Source organism: Pleurodeles waltl, chromosome 2_2 (assembly GCF_031143425.1).
Source record: "Pleurodeles waltl isolate 20211129_DDA chromosome 2_2, aPleWal1.hap1.20221129, whole genome shotgun sequence".
In the NCBI taxonomy this organism is placed as follows: Eukaryota; Metazoa; Chordata; class Amphibia; order Caudata; family Salamandridae; genus Pleurodeles; species Pleurodeles waltl.
The window spans coordinates 715,195,810-715,222,720 of record NC_090439.1 but is presented as its reverse complement, the minus strand read 5'-3'; the positions used below and the strand labels follow the sequence as shown (position 1 = coordinate 715,222,720).

Below are 26,911 nucleotides of genomic sequence, written 5' to 3'. Positions count from 1 at the left end.
CCGTATATTGCAAGAGATCGCCGCTGTGGGACGCCGTCTGGAGGCGATGGATTAAAAAATAACAGACCTGACTGTGGCCTCCTCCTCCATACGGGCTGACATCGCTGGCTTCTGGGAGACGGTACGTGACACAAAGCGACCTCTGACAAGCCCCGTCCTATTATCGCATGTTTTTTGCGCCATGAGCAGGCGCGCCAGATCATCTCAGCAGCCAAATCGCAAGGCTTGTTCTCTCTAGAAGTGCAAGAAATTAGGGTGGCAGTGGATTTCTCCAGAACCACAAATGAAAAGCGGAAGGCATTTTTGGCCCTTCGCCCGCAACTCAGGAACCTGGATGTTAAATATGGTCTCTTTGAACCGTCTCGCATGTGGATTACATATAACGGCAAATCCAGATATTTCACGGAACCTGCAGATCTCAGCTCCTTCTTGAACAGCCTTGCCCCACACACCATGGACATTGCCTCAGCGCATCCAGATTTTGACTCCCTCCCTTCTGGGGAGCTCTTCACTCTTCATTTTGCTCAGCATCCGACCTCTCAAAAGAGAGGCAGAATCAATGACCACTCGCTTAAATCACAGGATAGTCGTGACCATGTTCTTCAAGCGGTGATTGATCAGATAAGTCCCGTTCCCCTTTAAAGCCAGTTATCGAAAAGCACCCCTGATGGTGGACCACAAGGTGCTCTGGAGAGTTCTCGCTCTGTACCCAGCACCAGGTTCTTCCCCATTGGACAGCTAAGTGTCAACTCAAACTATTATTATTGTTGTCTTTCTCACAGGTGGGAAGGGGTTTAGGAGGGGTCTAGGATGGAGTTAAGTTTTCATGTCGGTGATATGTCTGAGGTGGTTTTCTCCTGCTTTTAGACTTGCTACGAGACAAGCCTCATTGCCAACACTTTGCCACCTTGGGGGTGGAATTATGGTTGGAAACATGGAGGCAGTAGCGAATACAAATGTTCTGTTAAAATGACATTGCAAATGTTTCCTGATACAGTTAATTCAGAGTTACGTATTTAATGTCTGATATTGACTACACTAAGCGTACTATGCAACCGACCTCTGGTTGTGGGATAAACTTCCACTGCCAGACGCCGGCCTGCTCCTTCTCTCCTGCACTGCCCCACTGGAGTTTCCTATCCTATCTACATGTAGTATTGTGACTGCAGGCGACTTCTTTTCACGAGACGAGCTCCCGATGCCCCCCTCAGCATTCTCTACGGCCCTGCTAAGGGAGAGGTTAGTCTAACCCCTCTAAACCATTTATTCCCACTTGCCAACTCAGAGAGATGTCCAGTGCGCATACGTCAGGGGATTTTGGTTCTCATCCCGCGCTATCCTAGGGCCATCATGCTCACTTTTTTCCTAGATATTCCCTAGGCCATGTTACACAGCTACTTTCCTGCTTGCAGCCCCTTACTATGGCGGTCATGCCTTCGCTGATCCCCGAAGCAGACTCCGTTAGCGATGCAGGCCCTAGTTTGAGGTAGCGTAGACTTCACCCACTTTATGTGTTCAGCAGGGTACTACTTCCGACTTACCTGTCTAGATGACCAGCCAGATTACACTCTTCTCTGCTACACTTCTTTGTAACACCCTCCATCATATTTCCTATTTAATGTTTCATATTTAATCTTTCACATTTAATATTTCATAACGCATATTTAGTTATATCCCACTTTCCCATACTCCATACCCCATGCTCTTTGCGCCTCGCACCTTACCGCGCAACATTACCTTTCAACTAGGCTCTCTAGCAGTCTTATTAGACAGTATGCTACCTATCAGGCCCACCTCCTCTCCCACTGCTCGGCGCCCGCCCGGCGTGCAGGCCTTACAGTTTCCGACCCACAGTTTAGCAGGGCTTCCGGTGTGAGACACTCCTCATCCACTGACGTTCTCACTCTTTCTTCCTTTATCTATATTCATTTGTCTTCTTGTCTCTCTTTTCGTTCTTCACACTTCTCTTTTTTCTTCTGAGTTTACCCGATTGTTCACTCTTTCCCTTCTGTCTTGGTGCTTTTTATTTCTCTTTGTCTTTCTTTTTCCCTGCTTCCCTTAAATTTTTTTCCCTTATCCCTGCTTTGCTTTTTCATTTGCTCGATTCTTTTATCCCCAGTGACCGAGGGTTTCACCCACACCTCCCACCTTTATTTGTTTCTTCCTAGATCACGCATGCTTGGAGCCTTGCAACCCTTAGCACCTCCCTTAATTTCCTGTATTAAGAAACGCAGCACCCTTTGCTCCCCTTCGAATAGGTTCTGACTACACCCAATAATGGGGTCGATGACCCCGCTCACGGTTCTATCTTGGAACGTACACGGTATTACATACTATATCAAGCGTCAGAAGGTCCTATCTTATCTTCGTTCAAAAAAAAAACAACATTGCCCTGCTACAGGAAACACACCTATCCCCATCAGAGTCAGGAAAACTGCATAGAGATTGGGTGGGCAAGGTGCTTTTCAGCAGATCACCATCTGTACATAGTGGGTCGCAGGGTTCAGGGCGGAAATGCAGAGTGGCGATACTCATTTGTCGATCCCTACAGTTGCGGCTTCTTAAGACATGGTGGGACCCGGAGGGACGTTACGTTCTCGCCAAACTCACCTTAGGCTCTTATACAATCTGTATTGGTTCCATTTATGCTCCTACAGGCTCCAAACGTTCTTTTTTACTCTCTCTCAACCGACTATTGACATAGATTGGCACCTCCCAATATATACTAGGTGAGGACTGGAAAGTAGTGCAGGACAGCATCCTGGATCGCTCATGTGGACTCGACGTCGGCAACAACGCAGACCAAGCTCTTTTACGGGACATCCTATTGGACCCTGGTATGTTGGACCACTGGCGCCTCTCCCACCCTTCTGACCAAGAATACACTTTTGTTTCCTCGGCTCACGGGACTCAATCTCGGCTAGACTATTTTTTGATCAACCATCGGTTATTACAGTCGATTCAAATGTCTGAAATTCTTCCGGCCGCGTTGTCGGATCATTCCCCGGTTTTATTGGCCTTGGAGCTGGGGATAGCCTCCACCGGTCGTAAGTCTTGCCGTCTTCAAAATCTCAGATACCGTACCCCGAAGGGAAAGGAACAACTTTAATCTCATGTTGCCACATATCTTCAGAATAATAAGGGCTCTGTCTCCTCGCCCCAGCTACTATGGGCGGTGGAGAAGGCAACGATTAGAGGACAGCTCATGAGAGATGCTGCTGTCTCCAATGCTCAAAGGAGGGATCAACAGAGAAAACTGGAAGACCGCATTGCCCAGGCCACCCGGGAGTACACACGAACACCCACTCCGCTCATCCGTCGCGGCCTGGTCAAGCCAAAATGGAGCTCAACTCCCTTTATACCTCGCGGGCGGAATATGCTTTACAGCGGATGAAAGGCCGCCATTATGAGCACGGGGAGAAGGCGGGTTGTCTGTTAGCTGCTCAACGCCGTCAAAGGGAGGCAGCATTGGCCATACCTGCCTTACGCAGTCATGACGGCACGTTTACTACGCACCCTCTGGCAATCGTGGATGAGTTTGGCTGCTTTTACTAGGCCCTATACACCCCTGAAACAACCGAGGACACTAACTGCTTGAATGCCTTTCTTGAGAGGGCGAATATACCATCCCTCTCGGAGGAAGGTAGAGCGCTCTGGGAGGGTGACATCAGCAAGGAGGAGATACAACGGCGATAGCCAACCTCCCATACCATAAGGCACCAGGGGAGGATGGGTTCACGGCCGAATTCTATAAATGGACAGGAGCTGACACTGTGGATGCCTTATATGAGCCTTTTCGGGGGCTGACCAGACTAGTTCCTTACATCCTCTCTCCAACAAAGCCTTCATTACTGTTTTACCCAAGCCTGGTAAGGACCCTCTTCTATGTGGAAGCTATCGTCCCATATCACTCCTCAATGGCGATGTTAAGATCCTGGCAGGGATCTTGGCATCTCGCCTCAAGAAGGTCATCACATCCCTGATCCACCATACTCAAGTGGGTTTCATACCGGGCTGCTCATCAAGAAATCACCTCCGCACATGACTTCATGCCATCTGGACAGCGAGGGACTCACAAGAAGAAGCTCTCGCTCTATCACTGGACGCAGAGAAGGCATTTGATCGAAAAGAGTGGTGGTAACTCTTTGAAATGATTTGATATGATTTTCTGATGGCCCAGGTAAACTGTGGAGGGTTTCTATCAGACATCTTCTTGGTTAACAGAGGGACGCGTCAGGGCTGCCCCCTATCCCCGTTGTTGTTCCTATTATCCGTGGAACCCCTAGCAGCGGCTATTCGCAGCTCCAATCTTATATCCGGAATCTTGGTCCCGGGCGGCAGTTCCGCTATTTACTTATATGCGGATTATATCATACTTACTCTTACCGATTTGTCCAGCTCCCTCCCAGCCCTCAGAGAGATCTTAATGGAATTTGAACACCTTTCGGGTTATCGAATTAACTGGGATAAGAGTGAGGTGCTACCATTATATCCCATAACAGTAAGCGCTTCAGTCAAGGGATTCCCGGTCAAGTGGAAACAATCACATCTTCGTTACCTGGGCATTGACATTAATAGAGGTTTGGATAAAATGGTGATGGACAATCTGGATCCATTGCTTTTCAGTATGAAACGGGATTTCGAGAAATCAACCCATTTGGGCCTTTCTATGTGGGACAGAGTGCAGGCGGTGCGAATGGTAATCTTACTGCGATTCCTATATGTCTTGGGCATGCTGCCCTTGCAAATACCCTTATCTCTTCTCAGAGAGATAGATTGTTGCATTGGAGCTTTCGTCTGGGGGGTCAGTGTGTCCACGGTTACCTAGATCCACTTTGCTAGCCAGCTGCGAATTTGGGGGTCTGCGACTCCCCTCAGTTGAACACTATGCCTCTGCGTTGCATTTCTCGCAAATGGTCTTCTTACTCCTGGACGTGAGGTGCCCGCCGCTCTGGGTGTAAGTAGAACGGACGCTTTTGCGTTCCGCATGAGGCCTCTAGATACTCTATAATGTAGCCCCAGGATGCCAGCGAAACACCAACCCTATGATTGTAGCCATGCAAAATGCATGGAGGCAGGCCCACCGATCATTGAAAGTGGACCCTCACACACATGACAGGGCCCCCATATGGAGCAACAAAAGTTTTCAGATTGGGGGAAAGACTATTTTCTGGAGGGAGTGGTGCTCGAAAGGACTCGCACGGGTGGATCAGCTTATAACGGGGGACAGATGGAAGTCGTTCTTGGACCTCAGGGAGGAATTCGACCTTCCTGCACATTATTTGTGGCGCAACATACAGCTTAGACATTGCCTGGTGAGACGTTTGGGGGACACCCCGCAACTTATGCAATCTCTGATACTCCAATATCTGGAAATTTGGGGCCAATTGAAGGGGGCTGTATCGGGACTACAGGCATTGTTAAACCGACATCTCTGCTCACTCCCCCTCCTTAATTCCCTCAAGAATAAGTGGCAGGCGCGTTTACAGGTTGAATACGAACTAGAGGACTGGGCGGACTTAATCGAGGCCAGAGACCCAGGTGCCCGAGAGGTCCACTTAAAATTCAGTCTTTTTAAAACGTTGCATGATTGGTACTGGACTCCCCAGAAACTGCACACTGCAGGATTACTGTCTCACGCCTCCTGGTGGAGATGCCCGCACGCTCGTTGTGACTTGCCCCATATTTTACATGATTGCCCGGCCATTCAACCTTTTTGGCGGTCAGTTGGGGACACCCTTAGAGAAACATTACCCTTGCCGTCTTCCCTCACCACTTCCCTTCTGTTGCTGCACAATACTAGAGGACTTTACGATCTCTCCCGACTGCAATGTCGTTTATTGCACACCGCACTGGCCACAGCAAAAGTTTGTATCCTCAGGCATTGGCGTGCGGCAGCCGCCCCCTCCCATGAGGAATGCATCACTTCAGTGTACCAGGCAGCCTCCCACGAACGACTCATATATGACTTACAGGATAGAGCAGACGTGTTTTTGCAAACGTGGTTGCCCTTTCTCTCTGGGTCGGTGAGTTGAGTATTTCCTATGAGAGGTCGCAATACGACTGACCGGGTGGGGTTCCGTTTCTTTGACACGCTTGCTATTACTCACCAGCGTATTCTTACCCCTTTCGGTTCTGTATCGGCCCTGTTGAATGCAAGCACACACCCCTATATGTTCTCCGCCCGGTCCTAACACAAATGCACCAATCACTTATCCCTATCTCTATTTCTCCCCTCCCCCTCTTCACTTCTCCATCCCCTATGATGTCTTCGCCATTTTCATTATTTATTCTTCTTCATGTCCTCGTCGGTCCTCCTCTCTTTTGTTCTATGTTCTGTTCCTTTCCCCTCCTTTGTGTGGCTCTCCCCTCCCTCGGTCACTACCACTACCATTATCATTATAATTCTCATTTCCTTTCTCATTTCAATTCTCACTCACGTCCTTGCTCCTTTTTTTTTTCTTTTCTTTTTTCTTATATTCACACTCTTTCTCTCGTTCTATCCCTCCCCATTTCTCTACTTGTCACGTTTTTCTTTTTCATGCCTTTGTGGTTTCCTCTTTTATTAAGCACTCATAGTTACGTTCTTCTCTCTATGCTTTCCTCGTTTTGGGTATTTCCTATTCTTCAGATAACCACGCCCCTCACTTGTGATCTTTAGTACCCTGGGACGTTTACTCTCCCTGTCTGCATTACTATCACTGTGGCGTTACTCCCCCCTTTTTCCTGTAGGCTCCCTCTCAGGTCTCCCCTTTCCCAATCTAGGGGAAGGATATTGTTCCTCTTTGCAATCCACTTGTAAGCTGCTCCCTGCCCTTAGCTTGTATCTTTTACCTAGAGGTCTTACGGAGTTATATTTTCTCCATTATTCGTTATCTTTCAATAACATCCTGGTGTTCTCCACCCCTTTTGGACGTCTAGTGATGGGGTGCCTGGAGATGGCAGGTTTATTAAACCCTTTAGGAACACCTATATCCATGCCTTTTATTGGGGCCGGAGGCGGGGCAGAGGGAGAATGGTATAAAGTTCTTACGATAGCATTGTAGCGCTGTACTAGAGTTGCATCTCTATGCAACAGAGTTCTTACTTTATTGTTTTACTGTATTAGGATAAAGTACTAGAGTATTCTTGTACTATTATATTATGGTTATTTTCCCTACAATATTTTGATTGTACTTGTATGCCATGGACGTAAATACTTGCCTAGCTTGTCTGCTATATTTATTTGTGTGATCATACTAAACTTTCGGATGTATGAGGTACACAAGTCTTGAACGCTTGTTATTTGCTTTTTGTATTTTGCATTGGTTTATGAAAATAAAAAAGTACAACACAAAAAAAAATACTGTCAGATTGTTTCTTTTTAAATATTTCTACCGTTTATTATGCGTTACTATGAGGCACATCAATTTACAAGTCATCAGGTAACATTTGCATGTTTCTTTTCAAGTATAGTACACATGTGAATCACGACTAAAACAACAACTTCTCAGAACAGTACATATCATAATGTATAAGTTAACTACACACATCGTAGACACAGACAAGTCAATTGTCTAGGGTTACGCATATATACGGTGTCAAGGCACATAACAGTACAATATAATATTGCTGTTATAGTTATCATGAGGAGCATCATCTCACTGGTACACCTGGATTTAAAAATTACCACATGCTGAATTCTCAGTTGCATTCAGCCCACCAAGGCCCCATTTACTGTGGTTGTTTATCTGGTGGGAATCGCAGTGCCCTGAGTAGCTCATGCCAAACGTCTAAGTCATCAAGGAGCTTAGGGTCAGTCCATACTAGTTTCATTCAAGCTCCCTCCATTGCTCACCACTCTGCCACATCTTTCATCACATCATCATTAATTACATGGACTCTTTGGGTTTCCCTCAATTTGTCAACCAAACAACCCACAGATGTGGCCGTAGTGTAGACCTACTCTTTACTCTAACATCAGAGTTCTAACTCCTTGACTTTCAGAAACTCTGATGGTCCAACACTTTCTAATTTAATCGTACATCAGTAAAAAGATAGAGAGTAAATCCCAAAAATCTAAAGCTAAGGGCCAAGTCTTCCCATGTTGTAACATAACCAACGAGTGCTTGTAGTTTTTCCCCAACTGCTCATCGAAATACCATACCATCTGCTAGATGACCCTGGTGATATTCTAAAATGAATAGTTTCTTACTTGTAACTCCAGTTCTCTTGTAGGGGTATTTCCATGATAGTCATAAAGCATTGAATAGTTCCGCCCACTTGCGGGGACCCCAGAGCACTTTTTCCAATCTAACTTCTTAAGTGTTCATGTTCGCCTTACTTCAGGAAGATCTGCAAAGTCACTTAAGAATGCCCATATGCAGCCTAAAGGAAAGGCTACAGTGTCTAAACTTCTTCATCCAGTTTGCTTTAAAAAGGACAAAGCTAAGGCAAAGCTAAGGCACATGCATTCAAATGCACGAATGAGTTGAAAATGTAGCAGAAAAAATCCTTCCCAAACTTTTTTGGGAATGCAAAACAATGATGAAGGAGTGCAGGGCAGTTTAGCTCATAAGCTGCTATTATAAATGAAGAAAAAGGAGACTGTGGCCCTCATTACAACATTGGCGGTAAAAGCTGCTTACTGCTGTGCAGAAGACCGCCAACACACCGCCGCGGCAGCGGAATTCCGCCACAGCTATTATGACCCACAGCTCGGAATCCGCCAAAATTCAGACACCCACACAAGTCTGCCACACCGAAGGTCAGTGAAAAACTGGCAAAAAGAAAACCTGCACCGTCACGCCAACAGAAATACGCCCACACTATCACGACACACGAATCCACGCGGCAGTCTTTCAACCGCGGTATTCCATTGGCGGTACACACCGCCACGCTCAAAATATACACACTCCTACAAAACACAGCCACATTGGACAATTCGAAATACACACACCTGATACACATACACACACCACTCCCACACACCCATTACAATATAAACCACCCACCCACATCACCCACAACCCATTATGACCACAAATCACGAACGAAAGCCAGAGAGACAAACCACCATCAACAACACTAGCATCCACAGGCACACAACACCATCACCCACATAACTTCCACGCACCTCACACAACACACCACCTCACACATCACCTACACCACCCCATGGCACGGCAAAGACACCCCAGGTTCCCAGAGGAGGAGCTCAGGGTCATGGTGGAGGAAATCGTCTGAGTAGAGCCACAGCTATTTGGATCACAGGTGCAGCACACCTCAATTGCAAGGAAGATGGAGGTATGGCGAAGAATAGTGGACAGGGTCAACGCAGTGGGATAGCACCCAAGAAATCAGGAGGACATCAGGAAGAGGTGGAACGACCTACGGGGGAAGGTGCGTTCCATGGTCTCCAGACACCACCTGGCGGTTCAGAGGACTGGCGGAGGACCCCCACCTCCTCCCCCACAACTAACAACATGGGAGGAGCAGGTCTTGGCGATTCTGCATCCTGAGGGCCTAGCAGGAGTAGGTGGAGGAATGGGCTCTGGTAAGTCAAATCTTAACTATTACATCCTCCACCCTACCTGCATGCCACCACATACCCCCACCCTCACCCCCATCACTCTAATTCCTCACAAATGTCCTAACATCACAAACCACACATCCTAACACCAAGCCCTGCATGCAACAACAAAGCATGGACACCCATCACTAAAGCATGCCCACTGCACATACCCATACACCCCCCTAAACCATCATCACACAAGGTCCCACACAGGAATGCTAACACTGGGGTACACGGTCGTCCACCCATTGCACACCTTGACACACACAGATGCAATAATCATGCTTTTATACCCCTGCAAGTCCCCTACCCAATGTCACCGGACAGGAGGGTCCACACATGTCCACACCACCAACAGAAGAGGCCCACAGTGATGACAGCACCTCTGTCCAACTGGATCTAGATGACCAGCCCGGCCCATCGGGGACCTCGGGACAGTCGGTTCCCAACACCCAGTCACAGTCCAATATAGAGCTTCCCCTCTCTGGAAACACCAGCACAGCACCCACCCAGCAGGCCCATACCTCCGTCCCCAGGACACGTCAATCAGCAGTGTGTCCACCACTACAGGGAACCCAGGCTAACCCACCACCCCAACAACAACAGGGACCTGGGGGCAGTGGTAGTGGGCACACGGTCAAGGGGACGGAGGCCCAGGAACACAGGGGAACTGGGAGGGCTGCTGTGCGACAGGGGGCGGACAGGCCCAGGGAACCCACTCTCCACGAGGCCCTCTCCTCCATCATGGGAGCCTACACCACTCCCAGGAGACGATAGCAACAGTACTGGCCAAGTTTCAGGCAGTCCAGCGCCTGTAGGAGGAACAGTATATGGGCTTCAGGGAGGAACTCAGAACCATCAATTCCACCCTGGGCACCATCGTAGGGGTGCTGAAGGAAGTACTCAACACCAGGAGGGACGATGTGGCACTACAAGGGGACCCTGACACTAGCCTGGATGATGAATTGCCCACCACCTCCGCCGGCGCTAGTGGACAGGATGCACCGCCACAGGACCACCACACCAGCACCCCACCCCCTGCAGAGGGAGATCCACCTCGCAAACGGTCCCTGAGATCCAGGACAAAGACAGAGAACGATGCCAAGACTCCCGCCAAGAAATGAGACTACCGTGATTGTCATCCTACAGTCCGACTTTGTCACCCTGTCCTTCCTTAAACTGCCCCAGCTCCACTTCCTATGCCCATTTGGGCAATGCACCTGTGAGACTAATAGACTGGACTCTGCCATGGACATTCCTCCGCCATCACCCCTCACCATTTTACAACCCCCTCCAATATTGAGCACTTAAATAAACTCACTTAAAGCACAAAACAATCTAGAGTCTGTCTGTGATTTCGGAATATTGTATTAGCAATAACTGTGGCAAAAAGCTTTTTCATTGTTAATGGCAACATACCTATGTCACACAGCTCTAGTCCATGAGGAATCAAAGCAGATGTCACACAGTGGGACCCACATCTCTGAAATCGTAAGGGAAAGTGACAACTCAGTGACCATACACTGGGTGAAAAAGACAGACAGTAGAGAGGTAGTAGTGTTTAAGTACATGTAGTAGGCAGGTTTGTATTCTTACCTGTGTCTCACTGGAAATATTGCTGGATCACTGAGTCCCTGTTGTCCATGTCTTCTTCCTCTGCTTCCTCGTCTTCACTGTCCACAGGCTCCACAGCTGCAACAACACCGCCATCTGGACCATCCTCCTGCAGAAAGGGCACCTGTCGTCGCAAAGCCAAGTTGTGAAGCATGCAGCAGGCCACGATGATCTGGCACACCTTCTTTGGTGAGTAGAATAGGGAACCACCTGTCATATGGAGGCACCTGAACCTGGCCTTCAGGAGGCCGAAGGTCCGCTCGATCACCCTCCTAGTTCGCCCATGGGCCTCATTGTAGCGTCCCTCTGCCCTTATCCTGGGATTCCTCACTGGGGTCAGTAGCCATGACAGGTTGGGGTAACCAGAGTCACCTGCAAATGGCGAGGGACAACTGGTAGACACACACTAACCTGGAGGGATATCCCCAGACCCAGACAACCATTCCCACTGACTAGCTTTCAGGTGCTCACCTAATAGCCACACACGGTGCCTCTGGAGTTGACCCATCACATAAGGGATGCTGCTATTCCGCAGGATGTAAGCGCCATGCACTGAACCGAACGTCATTTTCTTTTTTACGCATCCCAAGTACTGTGTGTTAAAAGGGTACAACACTGATTCTTAAGTATTGAGACTCATTTAAACCTTTCAAAATTGATATCTTGACTTTTGCACATTGAATTTTTGTCATTTGGGTCTTATTTTTTTCAGATAAATATTATCTATTTTCCTAAACTGGTGTGGAGTACTGTATGAGTTATTGTACAAATAATCTATGCATTGCCTTCTAAGCCTGCCTGCTCTGTGCCAAGTGACCGGAGGGTGATCACAGGATAATTTAGGTTGTGGTGTGACTTACACTGACTAGGGTTGTGGTCCCTACTTGGATAGGGTGCATACCCCTGCCAACTAGAGACCGATTTTCTAGCAGTGAATAATATGTTTTTGGATGTATATTACTGTATTAGCTTGAATGTAACATCAAGGTAGTGCAAGAGCAGTGTCTCAGACTCACATACGTGGATGGTATCACTATCCTACATTCATCATTGACTCAACACTGTTCAACGACTGTGATGTACCAACCAAAGTAAAGTATACAAAAATGATGGATGGAATGCTTGAATTAATCTCAGCCACAGGTAATTACTTGGACCGCATCCCAATACATCATTATTTGTCACACCATGTTGCCTCAGTTTGGACTCAGCTATATGGAAATCAGTCTTAACCCTGCTTCAATGGGAACAGTCTAGTCCCAACTTCCAAGCAAGGTCCTACCTAACCTGAAATACAAGCAACCCAGGACTGGTTTCGCTCATGTTATGGGCTCATCAGCTGAGGACAGCTTGGTTGTAGTGACACCATGTGCACGGGACCCACATATGGGGATATCTGTCCAACTTAGGGTGACATATTAAAGTATACAAAAAATGATGGATGGATTGCTTGAATTAATCTCAGCCACTGGTAAATACTCGGGCCACATCCCAGTCTACTGATATTTTGCACACCATGCCACCTCAGTTTTGACCCAGTGGCTGGGATAAATTCTAGCATTCCATCCCTCACCTTGTTTTTTTTTGCACTGGATAGTGCTGGGTATCTCCAGACGTGGGTCCTGGGCTCACTGAGCCACTGCAACAAGCTATATCTGGCTGAAGGACCCTTACTAGGTCGAAACCGGTCCTAGGCTGCTTGAGTTACGGTTCAGGGAGGACCTAGCCGGGCAGTACCAGCTGGACTGTTCACACTGGAGCAGGGTCAAGACCGATTTGCATATGGCTGAGTCCAAATTGAAAAAATTATGGATTGGGATGTGACCCAGAGTGGCTCCCAGTGGCTGAGAATAATTTGAGCATTCCATCCATCACCTTGTTTTTGCATTTGCCACCCTAAGTGCACCAGGTATGCCTAAACATGGGTTCTTGGCTTACAGAACCACTGAACCTAAGCTATAGCTTGATGAAAGGCCCCAACCAGGGTGAAACCAGTACTAGGTTGCTTGTGTTCCAGATCAGGGAGGACCTCTCCTGGCAGTTCGGGTTGGTCTGTTCCCAGGAGGAGGAGGGGGGTCAAGACTGATTTGGATGTGACGGGGCCCAAACTGAGACGGCATGTTGTGCAGAAAAACATGGATCGGAATGCAGCCCAAGTGATTGCACTGACTGAGATTAATTTGAGCGTTCCATCCATCACATTGTTGTTTTTGTATCCACCAAAGTAGAAACTCGGGTGAAAAATGAGGTCACTAAGTGGCTATGTACCTGCAGACCCTGTTTTCTGTTCTGTCTCTCACCCTGTGAACATGGATAGGACAATTACATCTTTTACCTTGGAGGAGTAAGGTCTACATGTAAGCCCAGTCGCGTTGCAATGGTGTGCAATAGGTTCCAATAATCTTTCACCCCCTCACCATATGCTCAATGCATCTTAAGTGCACCTTGGAGGAACCTAAAATGCCCTCAATAATGGATTATATATATATATATATATATCTGGGGCTTACTGTACCTCTGTTGAGGTTGTGTGATTCGATCTCAGAAGGGGTTGAGGAGATATGTAGAAATCGCCTGCAACACAGACATGAAATCTTTGTTGTAATATGGGACAATACAGAGTCCACGATCTACAAATGCATGCATGTACTAATATTGGTAAGGGTGCATATTACCGTGGGGTGACATTATGTGTGACTACATTTGTGATGCCATTCCAAAGATCCACATCCAGTGCCAAAGTGATTTGTTGAAGGTTATCTAGTAGCCACGTGTCACCGAAATCTCCAGCAACCAACTGTTTGAAAATAAATGTAGCTGTTGTGTGTGCACCCAGGATAGGCTGTTCACACGTCAGTGAAGCAGCCCATGGCACAGCATTTAGCTTGAACATTGATAAGAGTGCCAGCACTGTTTGTCACGAAACAGTGTTCCCTGTGGCAGGATGGCTGGTGTCCCACATGGGTGGAATCCATGGCATTTAATAACCGAGGAGTGTGGAAAATGACATACAATTCCTGTGCCACCTGCTGCCTTTCCACTGATAATAGTGCACTCTTTTAGTGATGAATTTCAGTATTTGTCTCATGCACCATGATTGGTTTGCCTCCGAGATGCACACAGTGTCCCCAATATTGATCTTCTGGAAAGATCCAGTGGCCAGGAACTGGAATACTGCCAGTATTTTGATGTGTGCAGGGATGGACTGGGAGCAGGCAAGTATGACATCAGGTGTAAAGTGATATCTAGCAATAAAATAGTAATGATTGCTTCCCCGCCCATCCCAAAGATGTTGATTCTCTGCCTGTAAATCCATCTCTCTACCTCCGCAAATAATTGTTCCTCAAAATGACAGGCAAGGCAACAAAAATATTTACTGACATGGTGATATTTTTTTTCCTGTGGTCTGAGGGTTATGTTTTTATGTGGGCCGACTGTGTGATATGTAAAGCATTGAGAGAGTTTTCATCATTCAAGTGACACGCTGCAACAATCACTGCCTTCAGGAAATCTCCTTTGCAAACCTCTTTCTTTAAAGTACTCATGATAAAATATTTTCTAGAGGGTTATTAGGAAGGTGCTTCCTCTTACCAGACCCCTGTCTCCACTGTGGGTAATAAATATTGTCCTTTTTAAATTATTGGGTCCACTGCTTGAGCCAAAACACAAGGAATAATTACAGCACGTAACAAAGAGAACTGCCTTTTTGGTGGCTAATAAATATGCTTGGAGGGACAGAAAAATTATGTTATTGGGCTCCCAGGAACCTTACACAGTGTTACATAGAAAAAGGGTGGAGATGAACCTTATCTCGGTTTTCTCCCTAAAATTTAATCAGATTATTTTTTATCCACTTTTTCCACACCTTTCAACTATATCAGAAAGAGCTTGCAGCATGTTCAACGTGAAGAGGATTTTTAAATTCTATATTGAGAAGACAAATGATATGAGGCAATCTGATCATCTGTTCGTAAATTATGGTTATACAGGAACTCTTTTTCCAAAAAAAAGCAGTCTATTTCAAGATGGATAGTATCATGTATTTTATTGTATTAACAGTTGGCCAACATATCTCTCCACTGTAGGCCTAAAGCCCATTCCACCAGGGGAAAAGCTTCTTCAGCAGCTAATTTGAGGAACATCCTTCCTTTAGAGATATGAAAAGCCACTACCTGTAGATGTATACATACGACTACAACACACTATTGTCTGGATTCAGGCTCCAGGGCAGATGACTAAATCAGTCAGGCCTCTTTGAGGAATTTATTTGCGTGATAGTTAATGTTGCTTTGCTTTCTTGTCTGTCTTTTCTAATGGGATTGGCTTGCTACTGTATTAAATGCTTATGCCTACTGATGAGCCTGGAAGAGAATGAAAGTAACTTACCGGTAATGCTAGTTACATTCCAGAGGAATCCTCATCAAAGTCATAAGTACCACTTCCACCTTCCCAGACAAAAAGGATGACAGAGGTTTTTTTTCTGTTGCATCCAGGATCGTCTTAGTAAAGTACAAATACACCCATCTGTCACCTATGGGGCATGATGTGACACAGGAGAGAAGGTGAAGCCCTTAAAAGCATATAGGCAGTTTTTACTCTGTCTACTGAAGCTTATTTGCTAAAATTGCCTTTTTTTTCTTCTTTTTTTTTAAAAGGTCTCTGAGCGATTATTCAAGCCTATTTTCTGCTAATGTAGTGTCCTTGCGGACTGAAAGAACTTCAGATATTGTTTGCCTCTTATTAGGCTGCAAAGACAGTCTTTTGTCTAACCGAGCAAACTTTCTGCTGAAACGCTGTGTGCACGTGTATATGTATATGGATGTTTAGATATACTTTTTGTAAAGTGCTTTGGCATCTCACCCATGGGCATGACAATTGAGTACTGATGAGGATCTCGTAGAAGAGAATAAGATGGTATTTAATGTTAACAACCTTTTCCAAGCAAATTCAGCCTAATTACATTTTTTTTTTTTAGTATTTTTAGTATTATTGATTAAAAATGTCTTCAATAAAAGACTACTACACGTTATAGCATCAATTTTGTCTTACCTTGTGGGCTAAAATGTTGAATACTGTTAGCTTCAATGCTGAATGAAACATGGGAGTAGTTTTGTAGACAGACAGGGATTCCAATTATTTTGCATCTGTCGCCTAATTTCATTGCATTGGACAATTCATCTGAAGAAAAAACATACTACGAGGTGAAAAAGGTTGCAACATGATGTTCATGCAACAAAGCAGTTGGTTTGATCATTACAAGGAAAAACAGCAACTTTGGAAGAGCAACTATGTACTATAAATAAGCTACACTGAACAAAATCACAGATATGAAATGTGGAAACGTGCAATAGGCTTTTAAATAAAATTGGACACTCTATCCCAGGATAGATTAAAAGACAAAGTCAACTGACCTTTAGGGATAAGAATTACTTTTAGGATGTGTACACAGCTTAATTTATTTAGTTTAAAAATATTACATTTTGATCCTCGTTTGGTGATAATCCTTTCAACTTCACAGACAACCTCCTATCTGTGGGAAGTATAATTATTCATAAAAGAAGAGAAGCAAAGCGATGGAGAGGTGTGGCCTTAATCCACAGCACAAAACTCATTAGTGCTTATCTTCGAGATGTGCAGTTCCTCTTCTTTAACTCATTAGCCACTTGATACAGCCTCAACCCAGAGGTCTCTTAGTTACTGCACTGATCCGTAGACCTAGCACTCCAACAAGCATTAACTGTTCTTGGAGGAACTCCTTCAACCTACCCTCAAGTTCAGAGCAACAGCAGAGATCTTTATTGGTAGTAACTTCAATTTATGGCTTGAGTGGCTACCTCACTAATCAACCTTGGATTTTCCCGAAAACATGCAGGAACATGGCCGTAAAAACAAGCTTCACAACTAATCACAGCCAGGTGCTTTAAAAAATATACGCGCTGAGGAGTTCAAAGTAAACAACCTCTCTAAATGTTTCTGATCCAGAAATCATGCTAGAAAATGTTCACCATAACATTTAATCCACAATGGAAACATTCCTCATCTCTAAACCAGAAAAACCGAAGCACTGCGTCTACCCCAACACATGATTTACCAAAAACAAAGGTCGACTTCAATGCACCAGCTATAATCTAGAATGCCAACAGAATAAATCGAAGACATCCGAGGACAGGACCATTGGCAAGAGGGACAAACGAGCATTTAAAAGACCTACCTCTGAATTGTGATAACCTATAAACTAATTATCTAACTCAATCTTACATTTCAAATTGTCTTCTTTTCTTTTCTCAAATCTATTGGACACTCATTAGCTCTATTCTTTGAAGGGGTCATGTGACTTTGTTTGTTCTTTGTTCAGCACCTAATTAAAACAAGCATTTGGCAAAGCCAATAAGTGTCGGCAATGGGTGACTTATTGCCTTTGGCAATGGGGTGGGGGTGGTGCACGGGAGTGCTGTGGGGTTGGTGAACAAGAGGGCATGTGGTTGTGTCTGCTGCAACACCGGGGGCGGATAGCGGATGGGCAGATTGGCAACAAGACCGTGCCTGTATTTGGGCCCCAGAGATAGTCACACTGCAGGAGTCAGTGCTCTCGGGTCACCCGGGTTACTGAGAAGCCACAAAAAGAGTTGTAGACCCCAGAAACGAAGGAGGGCAGTTGGGGCGGGGATGAAATGAAACAGTGGCAGATGGGGGTGAATAAGAAAGGACAGGTGGGTGGGTGGCAGGGAAAAGAAGCAACAAGGGACGGGGATATGGCACATGGCATAATAACAAGAAATGATCAAAAAGTCACAAGTAGGGCAAAAAACAAGCAGAAAACGGACAAAAAGGCACAAACAGACTGTAAGAAATGAGCAGCAAGGCACACAGTGCAATAAACAAGCAGGCAGGTACAAACAGAGGGTAAGGAACTGCCAGAAAGGGTAAGGAACTGCCAGAAATTGTAAGAAATGAGCAGAAAGGCAGAAATGGCAAGAAATGAGCATAAGACAAGCGGAAATGCAGAAACAGAGGGCAAAAAATGAGCAAAAAGGCACAAACGGCAGGCAAAAAGAGAGAAGAGAGGAGAAAACAGAAGACAAGGAACAAACAGAAACGAGGGAGTGAAGCTGAAACAGAGGGCAAGTAACCAACCAATACGCACACACAGGGCAAGAAACGAGCAGAAAGGCACAAACTGAGAGCAAGAAACAAGCAGAAAGGCATGAATAGAGGAATAAACGAGCAGAAAGGCAGAAATAGAGGTCAAGAATCGAGCAGAAAGGCAGAAACAGACTACACAAAAGAACCACAAAAAACAAGCATAGCAGCAGAAATAGAAGTTAAGAGAAGAGCAGAATGGCACAAACAAAAAAGGCACAAAGAAAGGAATAAACAAGCAGAAAGTCAAAACAGAGGTAAAGAATCGAGCAGAAAGGCAGAAATAGACTACACAAAAGAACCACAAAAAACAAGCATAGCAGCAGAAATAGAAGTTAAGAGAAGAGCAGAATGGCACAAACAAAAAAGGCACAAAGAAAGGAATAAACAAGCAGAAAGTCAAAACAGAGGTAAAGAATCGAGCAGAAAGGCAGAAACAGATGACACAAAAGGCCCATAAAAGCAAGCATAACAGCAGAAATAGAGGTGAAGAAACTAGCAAAATGGCACAAACAGAAAGACACGAACAGAGGAATAAAAGAGCTCAAAGTCAGAAACAGAGTTCAAGAATCGAGCAGAAAGGCAACAACAGACGATTCAAAGGACAATAAAAACAAGCATAACTGCAGAAATGAAGTCAAGAAATAAACAGAATGTCACAAACAAAAAGGCACAAACAGAGGAATAAACAAGCAGAAAGTCAGAACAGAGGTCAAGAATCGAGCAGAAATGCAGAAACAGATGACACAAAAGGACCATAAAAACAAGCATAACAGCAGAAATAGAAGTCAAGAAACGAGTAGAATGGCACAATCAGAAAGGCAGAAAAAGAGGAATAGAGGAGCAGAAACGTAAATCAAGAAGAAACAAACAAAAAACAGGCAGAGAGATGTAAAAAAGGAATCAGCCATTGGAAAACCGAGCGACAGGAACAATAGAGCTCCTAATGTGCAGCGGGACCGGTCAGCCATTGAAAACATAACGAAAAAGTAGTCTCAAACAATTGCTGAAAACATGGATGCTGCGGCCCTTAACTGTGGTTGGCCTGTACTCTCAGGGAGGGCTAAACACAGAAAAGGCATGACTTATGCATGCCCATGACGAATGGGGATGCTGAAAAATGCAGCAACAATGGTGGAAGCAAATGGAGAGGCTGTTGGCAGACTGAAGCCCACGATGTTGACACAGTAGTCTCGGTTCAAGACATGCATGCACGCCGTCTACAGCAGAGACCTAACAACAGAACCGTAAAATGGGTTACAAAGTATAGTAACATTGTCCATGCCTACAATAGACAAAATCTAACATCACAAACATTATCATAAATTTACAGATTGCTATAATCTATGCCGTGTAGATATGTGATGTCTGTAAAAGCAAAATCCAAAATCGTAAAAACAATAGATACAGTGGTATCCATTGATACTTCTAACATGGACACCAAGATGATACAAAGATGAAGAGAGGGCGGCAGCGCATAAGCACTGCAGTTGCAGTCAGGGGGAGTAGGGCATTTCCTGATGGTTTGCAGATCACATAAATTGCTATTGTGTGAGACACTTCTGCTGGTCATTTTTGCATTGGTGACGGTAAATTTTGCATTAGGCTTCAGCTGGTATGTGTTTTAAATGAGCGCTGGAAATATGTTGCACGCACTGTCAGGTGTTGGAAATGTTAGTTTGGGGCTATGACTGGTGGCTCATTTTACGAATGCACACAACATTGCAGGGGCCAGAATTTGGTCTCAAAGTGACAGGTTCACATTTTGACTGGCTCTCTCAGAATTTCATCTTTCTGAAGTCAATAAAATGAGTACATTAATTTGGGTAACAATAAACTTCTGTTATTCAGTGGCACGATTCCTTTCTGTCTGAACGATCACTTTAAAAGCCTTGTGTATTTTATGGTAATATGGTCCATTTTATATCTATAGGTGAGCTGTCATGTGTCCTAAGGCAGAGCTGCATAATTAATTAAAATGCATGATCATCTACAAACCTACTAGATCCATGTCTGTAACCAATTTTAAACAAAACTTTAAGCATTAATCCTAAAACATATATAATCACAGAAAGAATGTGACACTCTGAGAAGGAAAACCCTCCAATTTTTCTTCTTAGCTTGCTTCATTTTCACAGCATCAGTGATGCAAAGTGCATTTTAAATCTATATTAAGTGAGTAAAGAATGCAAGAGGCTAAGGCAACCAAATCGTGGACACATGCGGATTTTTCAAAGCTTCTTCTGGTGTGGAAGCTGTTCTCTCTCCTAAACAAGGTCAATAGAACAAATATGAAAAAAATGATTTGTATACAAAACACCATCAATCAACCCAACTACACTTAGTGCACTTCATAGTGACAATTACACTTTTGAGTTCTTAACTCCCTTGATGGAATAGCTGAGGCAGGGTGAGATAAAATGACACATTCATGAATACGCACTGCAGTTGGTTAACTCTGAGCGTGCTACAAGATCTGCAGCCAAACATCAAGGAAAGGATGCTCGAGTTTGTTGACAACCCCTCGAATGACTTTTGTAACAGCTACATGGAATAAAGCGTTTAATGTAGTGATTTTCATATACTGCCCCATTTTCACAAAGGCGGCATGGTTCACGGTATACAATCTACAGTTATTTATTTGTAGCATTACTCATGTTGCTGTATTTTATACAATATCTCAAATGACGGCCTTTGTTTTATTTGCAACGTGATGAAGTTTGGACTGACACACACTTGGGTATAAAATTGCAGAAAGGGTTATTCACAGGGGTGTGAGGTGTCTTGTCTGTGGTAAAAACTGCCCATCTTCCAGAACCACTGCTTTCTTTAAGGGGAAAACGGGCAGGAGACGCAAGGTGATGTACATTGAGATGTGCATTTCGAGGAGATCACGTTTATGTCTGTGACGGCAGAGCGGAGACACTCTATTATCCGCAGCACACAAATGCCTTTTTTTTTTACTGACTTTCACTTCTTTATTAATAAATGCAAGAGATACTCGAGAGGGAATGGGGCGGCAGAAATATATAAGGTTAGCCCAGGCAAAGGAGAGGAGTGGCCCAGGAGCCCAACAGATTTGCTCTATTAATCTCTGATGTCTACACTTCAATAACCACATGGGTGAACGAAACGTTTTGTCTCCATTTTCCTGACTTTAAGATGACAAGGAAAATCACTTTCAGATAGCTGCTGCTTGGACTCGGCTGTCTGGCAGCTGACACGCTTCTCTTTTATTTAAGTGCGAAATGCTGTCACTAAAAACCGATTATCAGCAAACTCACTCTAGGTCAGCGGGAATGGATCAATCCGCACATGTGTCTGTGTATTTTCCTAATACGTGGAGTTGATAATTAAACAAAACTCTCACCCTCACCGATAACAGCAAATGGCCTATATTTCAGTAACATATTGCAACATGAAAGCTCAAAATAAAAAAAATAAAAACAAGTAAACCTCAGATTGCGACTGTCTTCCATCACTCCAGCACAATCTTAGAACAATTCTGTCATGAAGAGCAGTCTCAACAACAGAGCTCCTCACGTGCGGCGGGACCGGTCAGCCATTGAAAACAAAACGACAAAGTAGTCCCAAACAATGACTGAAAACATGGAAGCTGCGGACCTTAACAGTAGTTGGACGGTGCTCTCGGGAGAGCCAAACACCGGGAAAAAGAATGAAGTACGCATCCATTTTATTTTATGAATGGGGATGCTGATAGATGGAGCTATGATGGTGGCAACAAATGGGGAAACTATGGGAGGACTGTAGCCCACAATGTCTTCGAGACGCGCCTGTGCTCAGTCTAGAGCCAAGACCTAAACAAGCATTTGCAATGCAATAGGTCTCGCATTTACTTGAGTTGGAGCTATTGGTATTATGAATGTCTTACTGGACTTTTTTTGCAGCATTAAATTGTCAACTCTATATGTTGGTCTTATATGCCATATAATTTCAGCAATTTTTTAGTACAATGCAAACATTTACTGATTGTCAATATATAAGATAAAGTGGCACAAAAATGTGGTTAACGCAGCAGAGACATACTGACTGTTTAAATGAGGGATACATGAAGGTGTACGTAATGAGCCTATGCGTGTTTTAAGAAGTATTTCAGCCACTAATTAACAATCTTACTCGTGTAGCTTTCTGCTTCACTGTGTAAAGGAAATGCACACAGAACACTTATTTTTGCCATAACCAAAGCACTAGGAATCACAGTCACTCGGATATATGTTTCCGTACTGTAAGAAAACCTAAATTTTGGCAGAAATATAATGATGCTTGCATTGTTGTGACTGCTTAATTTGTAAATAAAAACGTGCCGGTGCCCAAAGCTCTCCTCTAAAACTCACAGCTGCTACAACTTCATATACGAGCAGGGAATACTGAAGCTGTGTAATGATGAAACGATCTCGGGTTTCTTCAACCCATTTATAGCCACTCATTGCCAATTCAGCTTACTTGTACAGCTTTCAATGTTCACCCTTTGCAACATTTTTTTTCTCTCTTCCTCCGTTTTTGCCCATATGCATCTTTTGCTCGCATAAACTAATTAATACAAATAAATAAGGGCAAATATTTTTAAAAAGTATATTATGTTGCGCATAAATAATATTACACATGCAATTTTTGCAAGCTTAAATTGTAAATAAAAACATGCTGGTGCCCAAAACTCTCTTCTGAAACTCAAGACTGCTGCAACTAAATGTGCGAGAACAAAATACTGAAGCTATGAAGTACTAAATCAATTTTGTGTCTCTTTAATCCACAAACAGCCACTTATTGGCAATTCATCTTACTCCTGCTGCTTTTTGCTTCACTCTCTAAAGGAAACGCACACACAACAGTAGGCGGGTGGTTTCTTTTTACTGTAACCAAAGCAGTAGGAAACACAGTCACTGGGATATATGTTTCCGTACTGTAAGACAACCTTAATTTAAAATAAAAATGTACTTTAGGCAGGAATAAAATTACGCTTGCGTTTTTGGGACTGCTTAATATGTAAATGAAAACCTGCCAAAACAAAGCTCTCCTCTAAAACTTGCTGCTGTTGCAACTAAATATGCGAGAAGAGAATACTGAAGCTGTGTTATAATCAAGCTATCTCTGTTCTCTTTAACCCATTTACACCCATTTGTTACTAATTCAGCTCTCTTGTACAGCTTTCACCCTTTCTGAAATTTGTTTTGATTCTTACATCTTTCCCATATGCGTCTTTTGCTCGCAGTAAAGAAATAAGACAAAAAACATCATATACGAAAGCACTTTCAAGCCTCTTTAATCTATATAAAGCCACTAATAAAAACATGCCGGTATGCAAAGATCTCCTCTGAAACTTCAGCTGATATAACTAAATATGCGAGCACAGGATACTAATTAAAACATGTACTCCGGAAACAATGTCGGGCCTCTTTAGGCCATCCAAAAAAAGCTATATAATACAGATAACAACATGATTTACAAGCCTACTGCCAGTGCCCAAAACTCTCAACTGAAACTCATGACTGCTGAAACCAAATGTTGCTTGTTTCCTGGAGCAATGTTACAGAGTGGATAAGAAGTAGAAATAAATGCTTTGCAAAAAAAAAGGCAGCTTTGGGAATAGTCTTGTGTTTGACGCGTGACAAACGCAGTATTAGTACACACAATGTGGATGAAATCAGTGAGCCCTAGCATCCTGTACAAAATTAAAACGTTCATAAATGAAGCAGATACAATTCAGGTTCGTCAACCAATAATGACAGAAAGATGGCCGCCTGCCAAGCAAAAAACGAAGGGAAAAACGAAGGAGGAGCTAATAAGCCCTTTCATGAAGCATTCACAAACTATACGGCCATTTAAGGGTTACATCTGTGCTTAACTCAGAACCAGAGCTCCAACAGGAATCAGGTGAAATTGTATTTAAAAAGAGAGTTCTTAACAATATTCTAAAAGAAGAAACAGACCTTCCTTTGAATGCACAGCAGATGTGAGGAGATAAGAACGAGATTTATAGCCCTGTTTACAGCGGAGATCGGTAAACTACGAGCCCTTGAGTCCTCATCTCAAGGGATTCCAGAATAAAGAAAAACAAGCATTTGAACTGCAATAGCTCTCGTGTTCACTCGAGTTTCAGCTATTAGCATTTTCTTGCCACAAACTGAAAATAAAAAGTAAAACAGTTGACATAAGCAACCGGTTCAAAGCGCTGCTGAGAGCTTGCAGAGACAGACAAAAGGAACAAGCATTTGTAATGCAAGAACAGAAAATGTGCGAGGGAGAGTAATGAATGGAATAAACAAAGTCACACATCACTGCAGATAAAAAGTAAGTAATAGACTAGAGACCTGTTAACAGAAACAGACTGGGGCCACTGAAGCATCCAGCACTCTGGTCAAATGCTACTAGCCTTTGAACAAAGTAATCCCTAAGCACATGCTTCATAGGCACAAGTGGAAGGGTACAAGTACTAGGGCCATGCTCTAGGGGAGTGTACAGCTGTGGAAAAGGTGGGACAAAGAGCAAGGATTGACCACTAGCAAGCAAGGAATTTTTAAGGACACTGAAACAAACCAGTGAAAAAGCAGAGACCCCACAAAGAAGTATAGAAGTATATACTAAAGTATATACAAGAGGCCTCGAATGCTCGACCTAAAAACTAGAATTGCCTGGACAAAATACTATGCCCTCTGTTGGGATGCATGGTGACTAAGATAATTAAACCCACTATCCTTTCAAACACAAGTTCCCTTGCTAGTTTTTTATTTCTTTGTTTTAAATTTATTGATTTTAAGAAACTGAAAAAACAAATGCACCAGGTGCAGACGTAGTCAGGCTTACATCAGGTCAAATATTAGTAAGACATGGATAATTATGAACAATGATGTGTACACAAAGACAGTGTAACAGTCTCACTTAAAGTTGTAACTGACCACAAGAGGTCCACAACTTTCTGAAACTCAGTATCGATATACCTCTATTAGGGCATGTAGTACTGTTGTACCATTAATTTTCATTATAACTCCCAGCGTCAGAACACTTTGCAACACAGGACCCTTCAGCAGAACAGTTCTCTGGACGCAGCAACTACTTTTCTGCAGGACAGTCACATAACATCTAAGTGGATACCAGGTATCCCTCGAACACACCTGTGGGACTTTATCATTGTATATTTTATCAAAGCCCTTCCATTCCCAGCTGCATCTTTTAACCAAACCTCAAATTTAGGAATCAGCTCTTTCATCCAAAATCTCAGTAGACTCCTCTTTGTTAGCACTTAATTGATTTGGGAATGCATTTAACATATCACAGAAGTATTATCAAGGGAGTACATTGCACATGAATGCCCATAGTTTCCCCAACAACCCAATACACCTCTGTCCAATATTCCCCAACTATAGGACATTCCCATGTCCGATGGAAAAACCAGCTGGATCACTCATACAGCATGCACAAAAGGAGGATATGTCAGGGTCCATTTTAGGTAGAAGACTGGGGAGCAGTACTGCCTGTTCAATCATTTAAAATGAAACAGTTTATTTCTATATAATTAATAAACATTAGTTTACTCTGAGTACAAAAGAATTTCCAACATCAGGACTAATCTCTTCTCCAAGATCCAGTTCCCATCGTCCAAGGGCCTTGTTTGAGACAATACTACCATATTCAGTATGTAATCCATATAGTGTAGAGATCCAGACCCTGGTTTCATCCAGAAATATAACTGATACAGTGTGTCTCAGTTTGCGGTAAACAAATGTATTTATAATGGTCATCACCCTGTTTACCTTTAATTGTTTCACTGTTATAAACTTAGTATCTATGTACAGTTTCCCCAGCTTCTGTACGCCCACAGTCTCCAGCCTGTTTCTACTCACTTGCCCAGCGTAGGCAGAAGGGCTGGATTGCTAATAAGGAACAGTTTCTTACCTATAACTACATGACACTCTTAGGTGAATTTCTATGATAAGTCATAAGCAGTGAATAGTCCCGCCCACGTGGGGGGACCCTGGAGCACGTCTTTAAAATATATCTTCTTAAGTTGAGATTTTTGCCTTTCTTCAGGATGGCCTGCAAAGACACTTAAGAAAGAGACAAATAATGCAGCATATTTACATAGGCTACCCTGGCCGAAGTCTCATGAAGTAAAAAAAGGGCCAGTACATTATAATGTGGGATTAATTTGTAAACAGAATAAATCTCCCTCACAAACCCGTTTTTTATGAAAGAGGTAAAGGAGAGAAGGACAGAGTAGCCTCATAGGCTGCCACTATATGCCTTTAAGAATGTAGAGACCACCAGTATCACATCATGCTCAACTGGTGATAGTTGATTCAGTTCTTTTTGAAGGCAATGTGACACCTATGTAGTTTGTATGGGAACCTCTGTGTATTCCACCGGGGAGGAGGGAGGGTTGCTTATGACTCATCATGGAAATTCCCCTACAAGAGAACTGGAGTTACAGGTAAGAAACTGTTCCGTCTCTCGTAGGGGATTTCCATGTAAAGTCATAAGCAATTAATAGAACAGCAAGTCCATGCCCACAGAGCACGGAGGAGCAGGCAGGGGATGACCTAATAAAAGTTAAGTGAATAGCTTTCTGAGGGAAGCTTGAGCTTCTGC

At 43.9% G+C, this 26,911-nt stretch overlaps 1 protein-coding gene across 1 annotated transcript in view; it reads right to left on the bottom strand.

Moving 5' to 3' along the window:
* Positions 1–26,911, bottom strand: part of MCMDC2 (minichromosome maintenance domain containing 2) — a 1,221,288-nt gene that overhangs the window by 770,060 nt on the left and 424,317 nt on the right. The window contains exon 7 of the mRNA XM_069218905.1: positions 16,217–16,345. Within this exon, the coding sequence (XP_069075006.1) occupies positions 16,217–16,345 (129 nt within the window). The remainder of the gene's footprint in view (positions 1–16,216; positions 16,346–26,911) is intronic.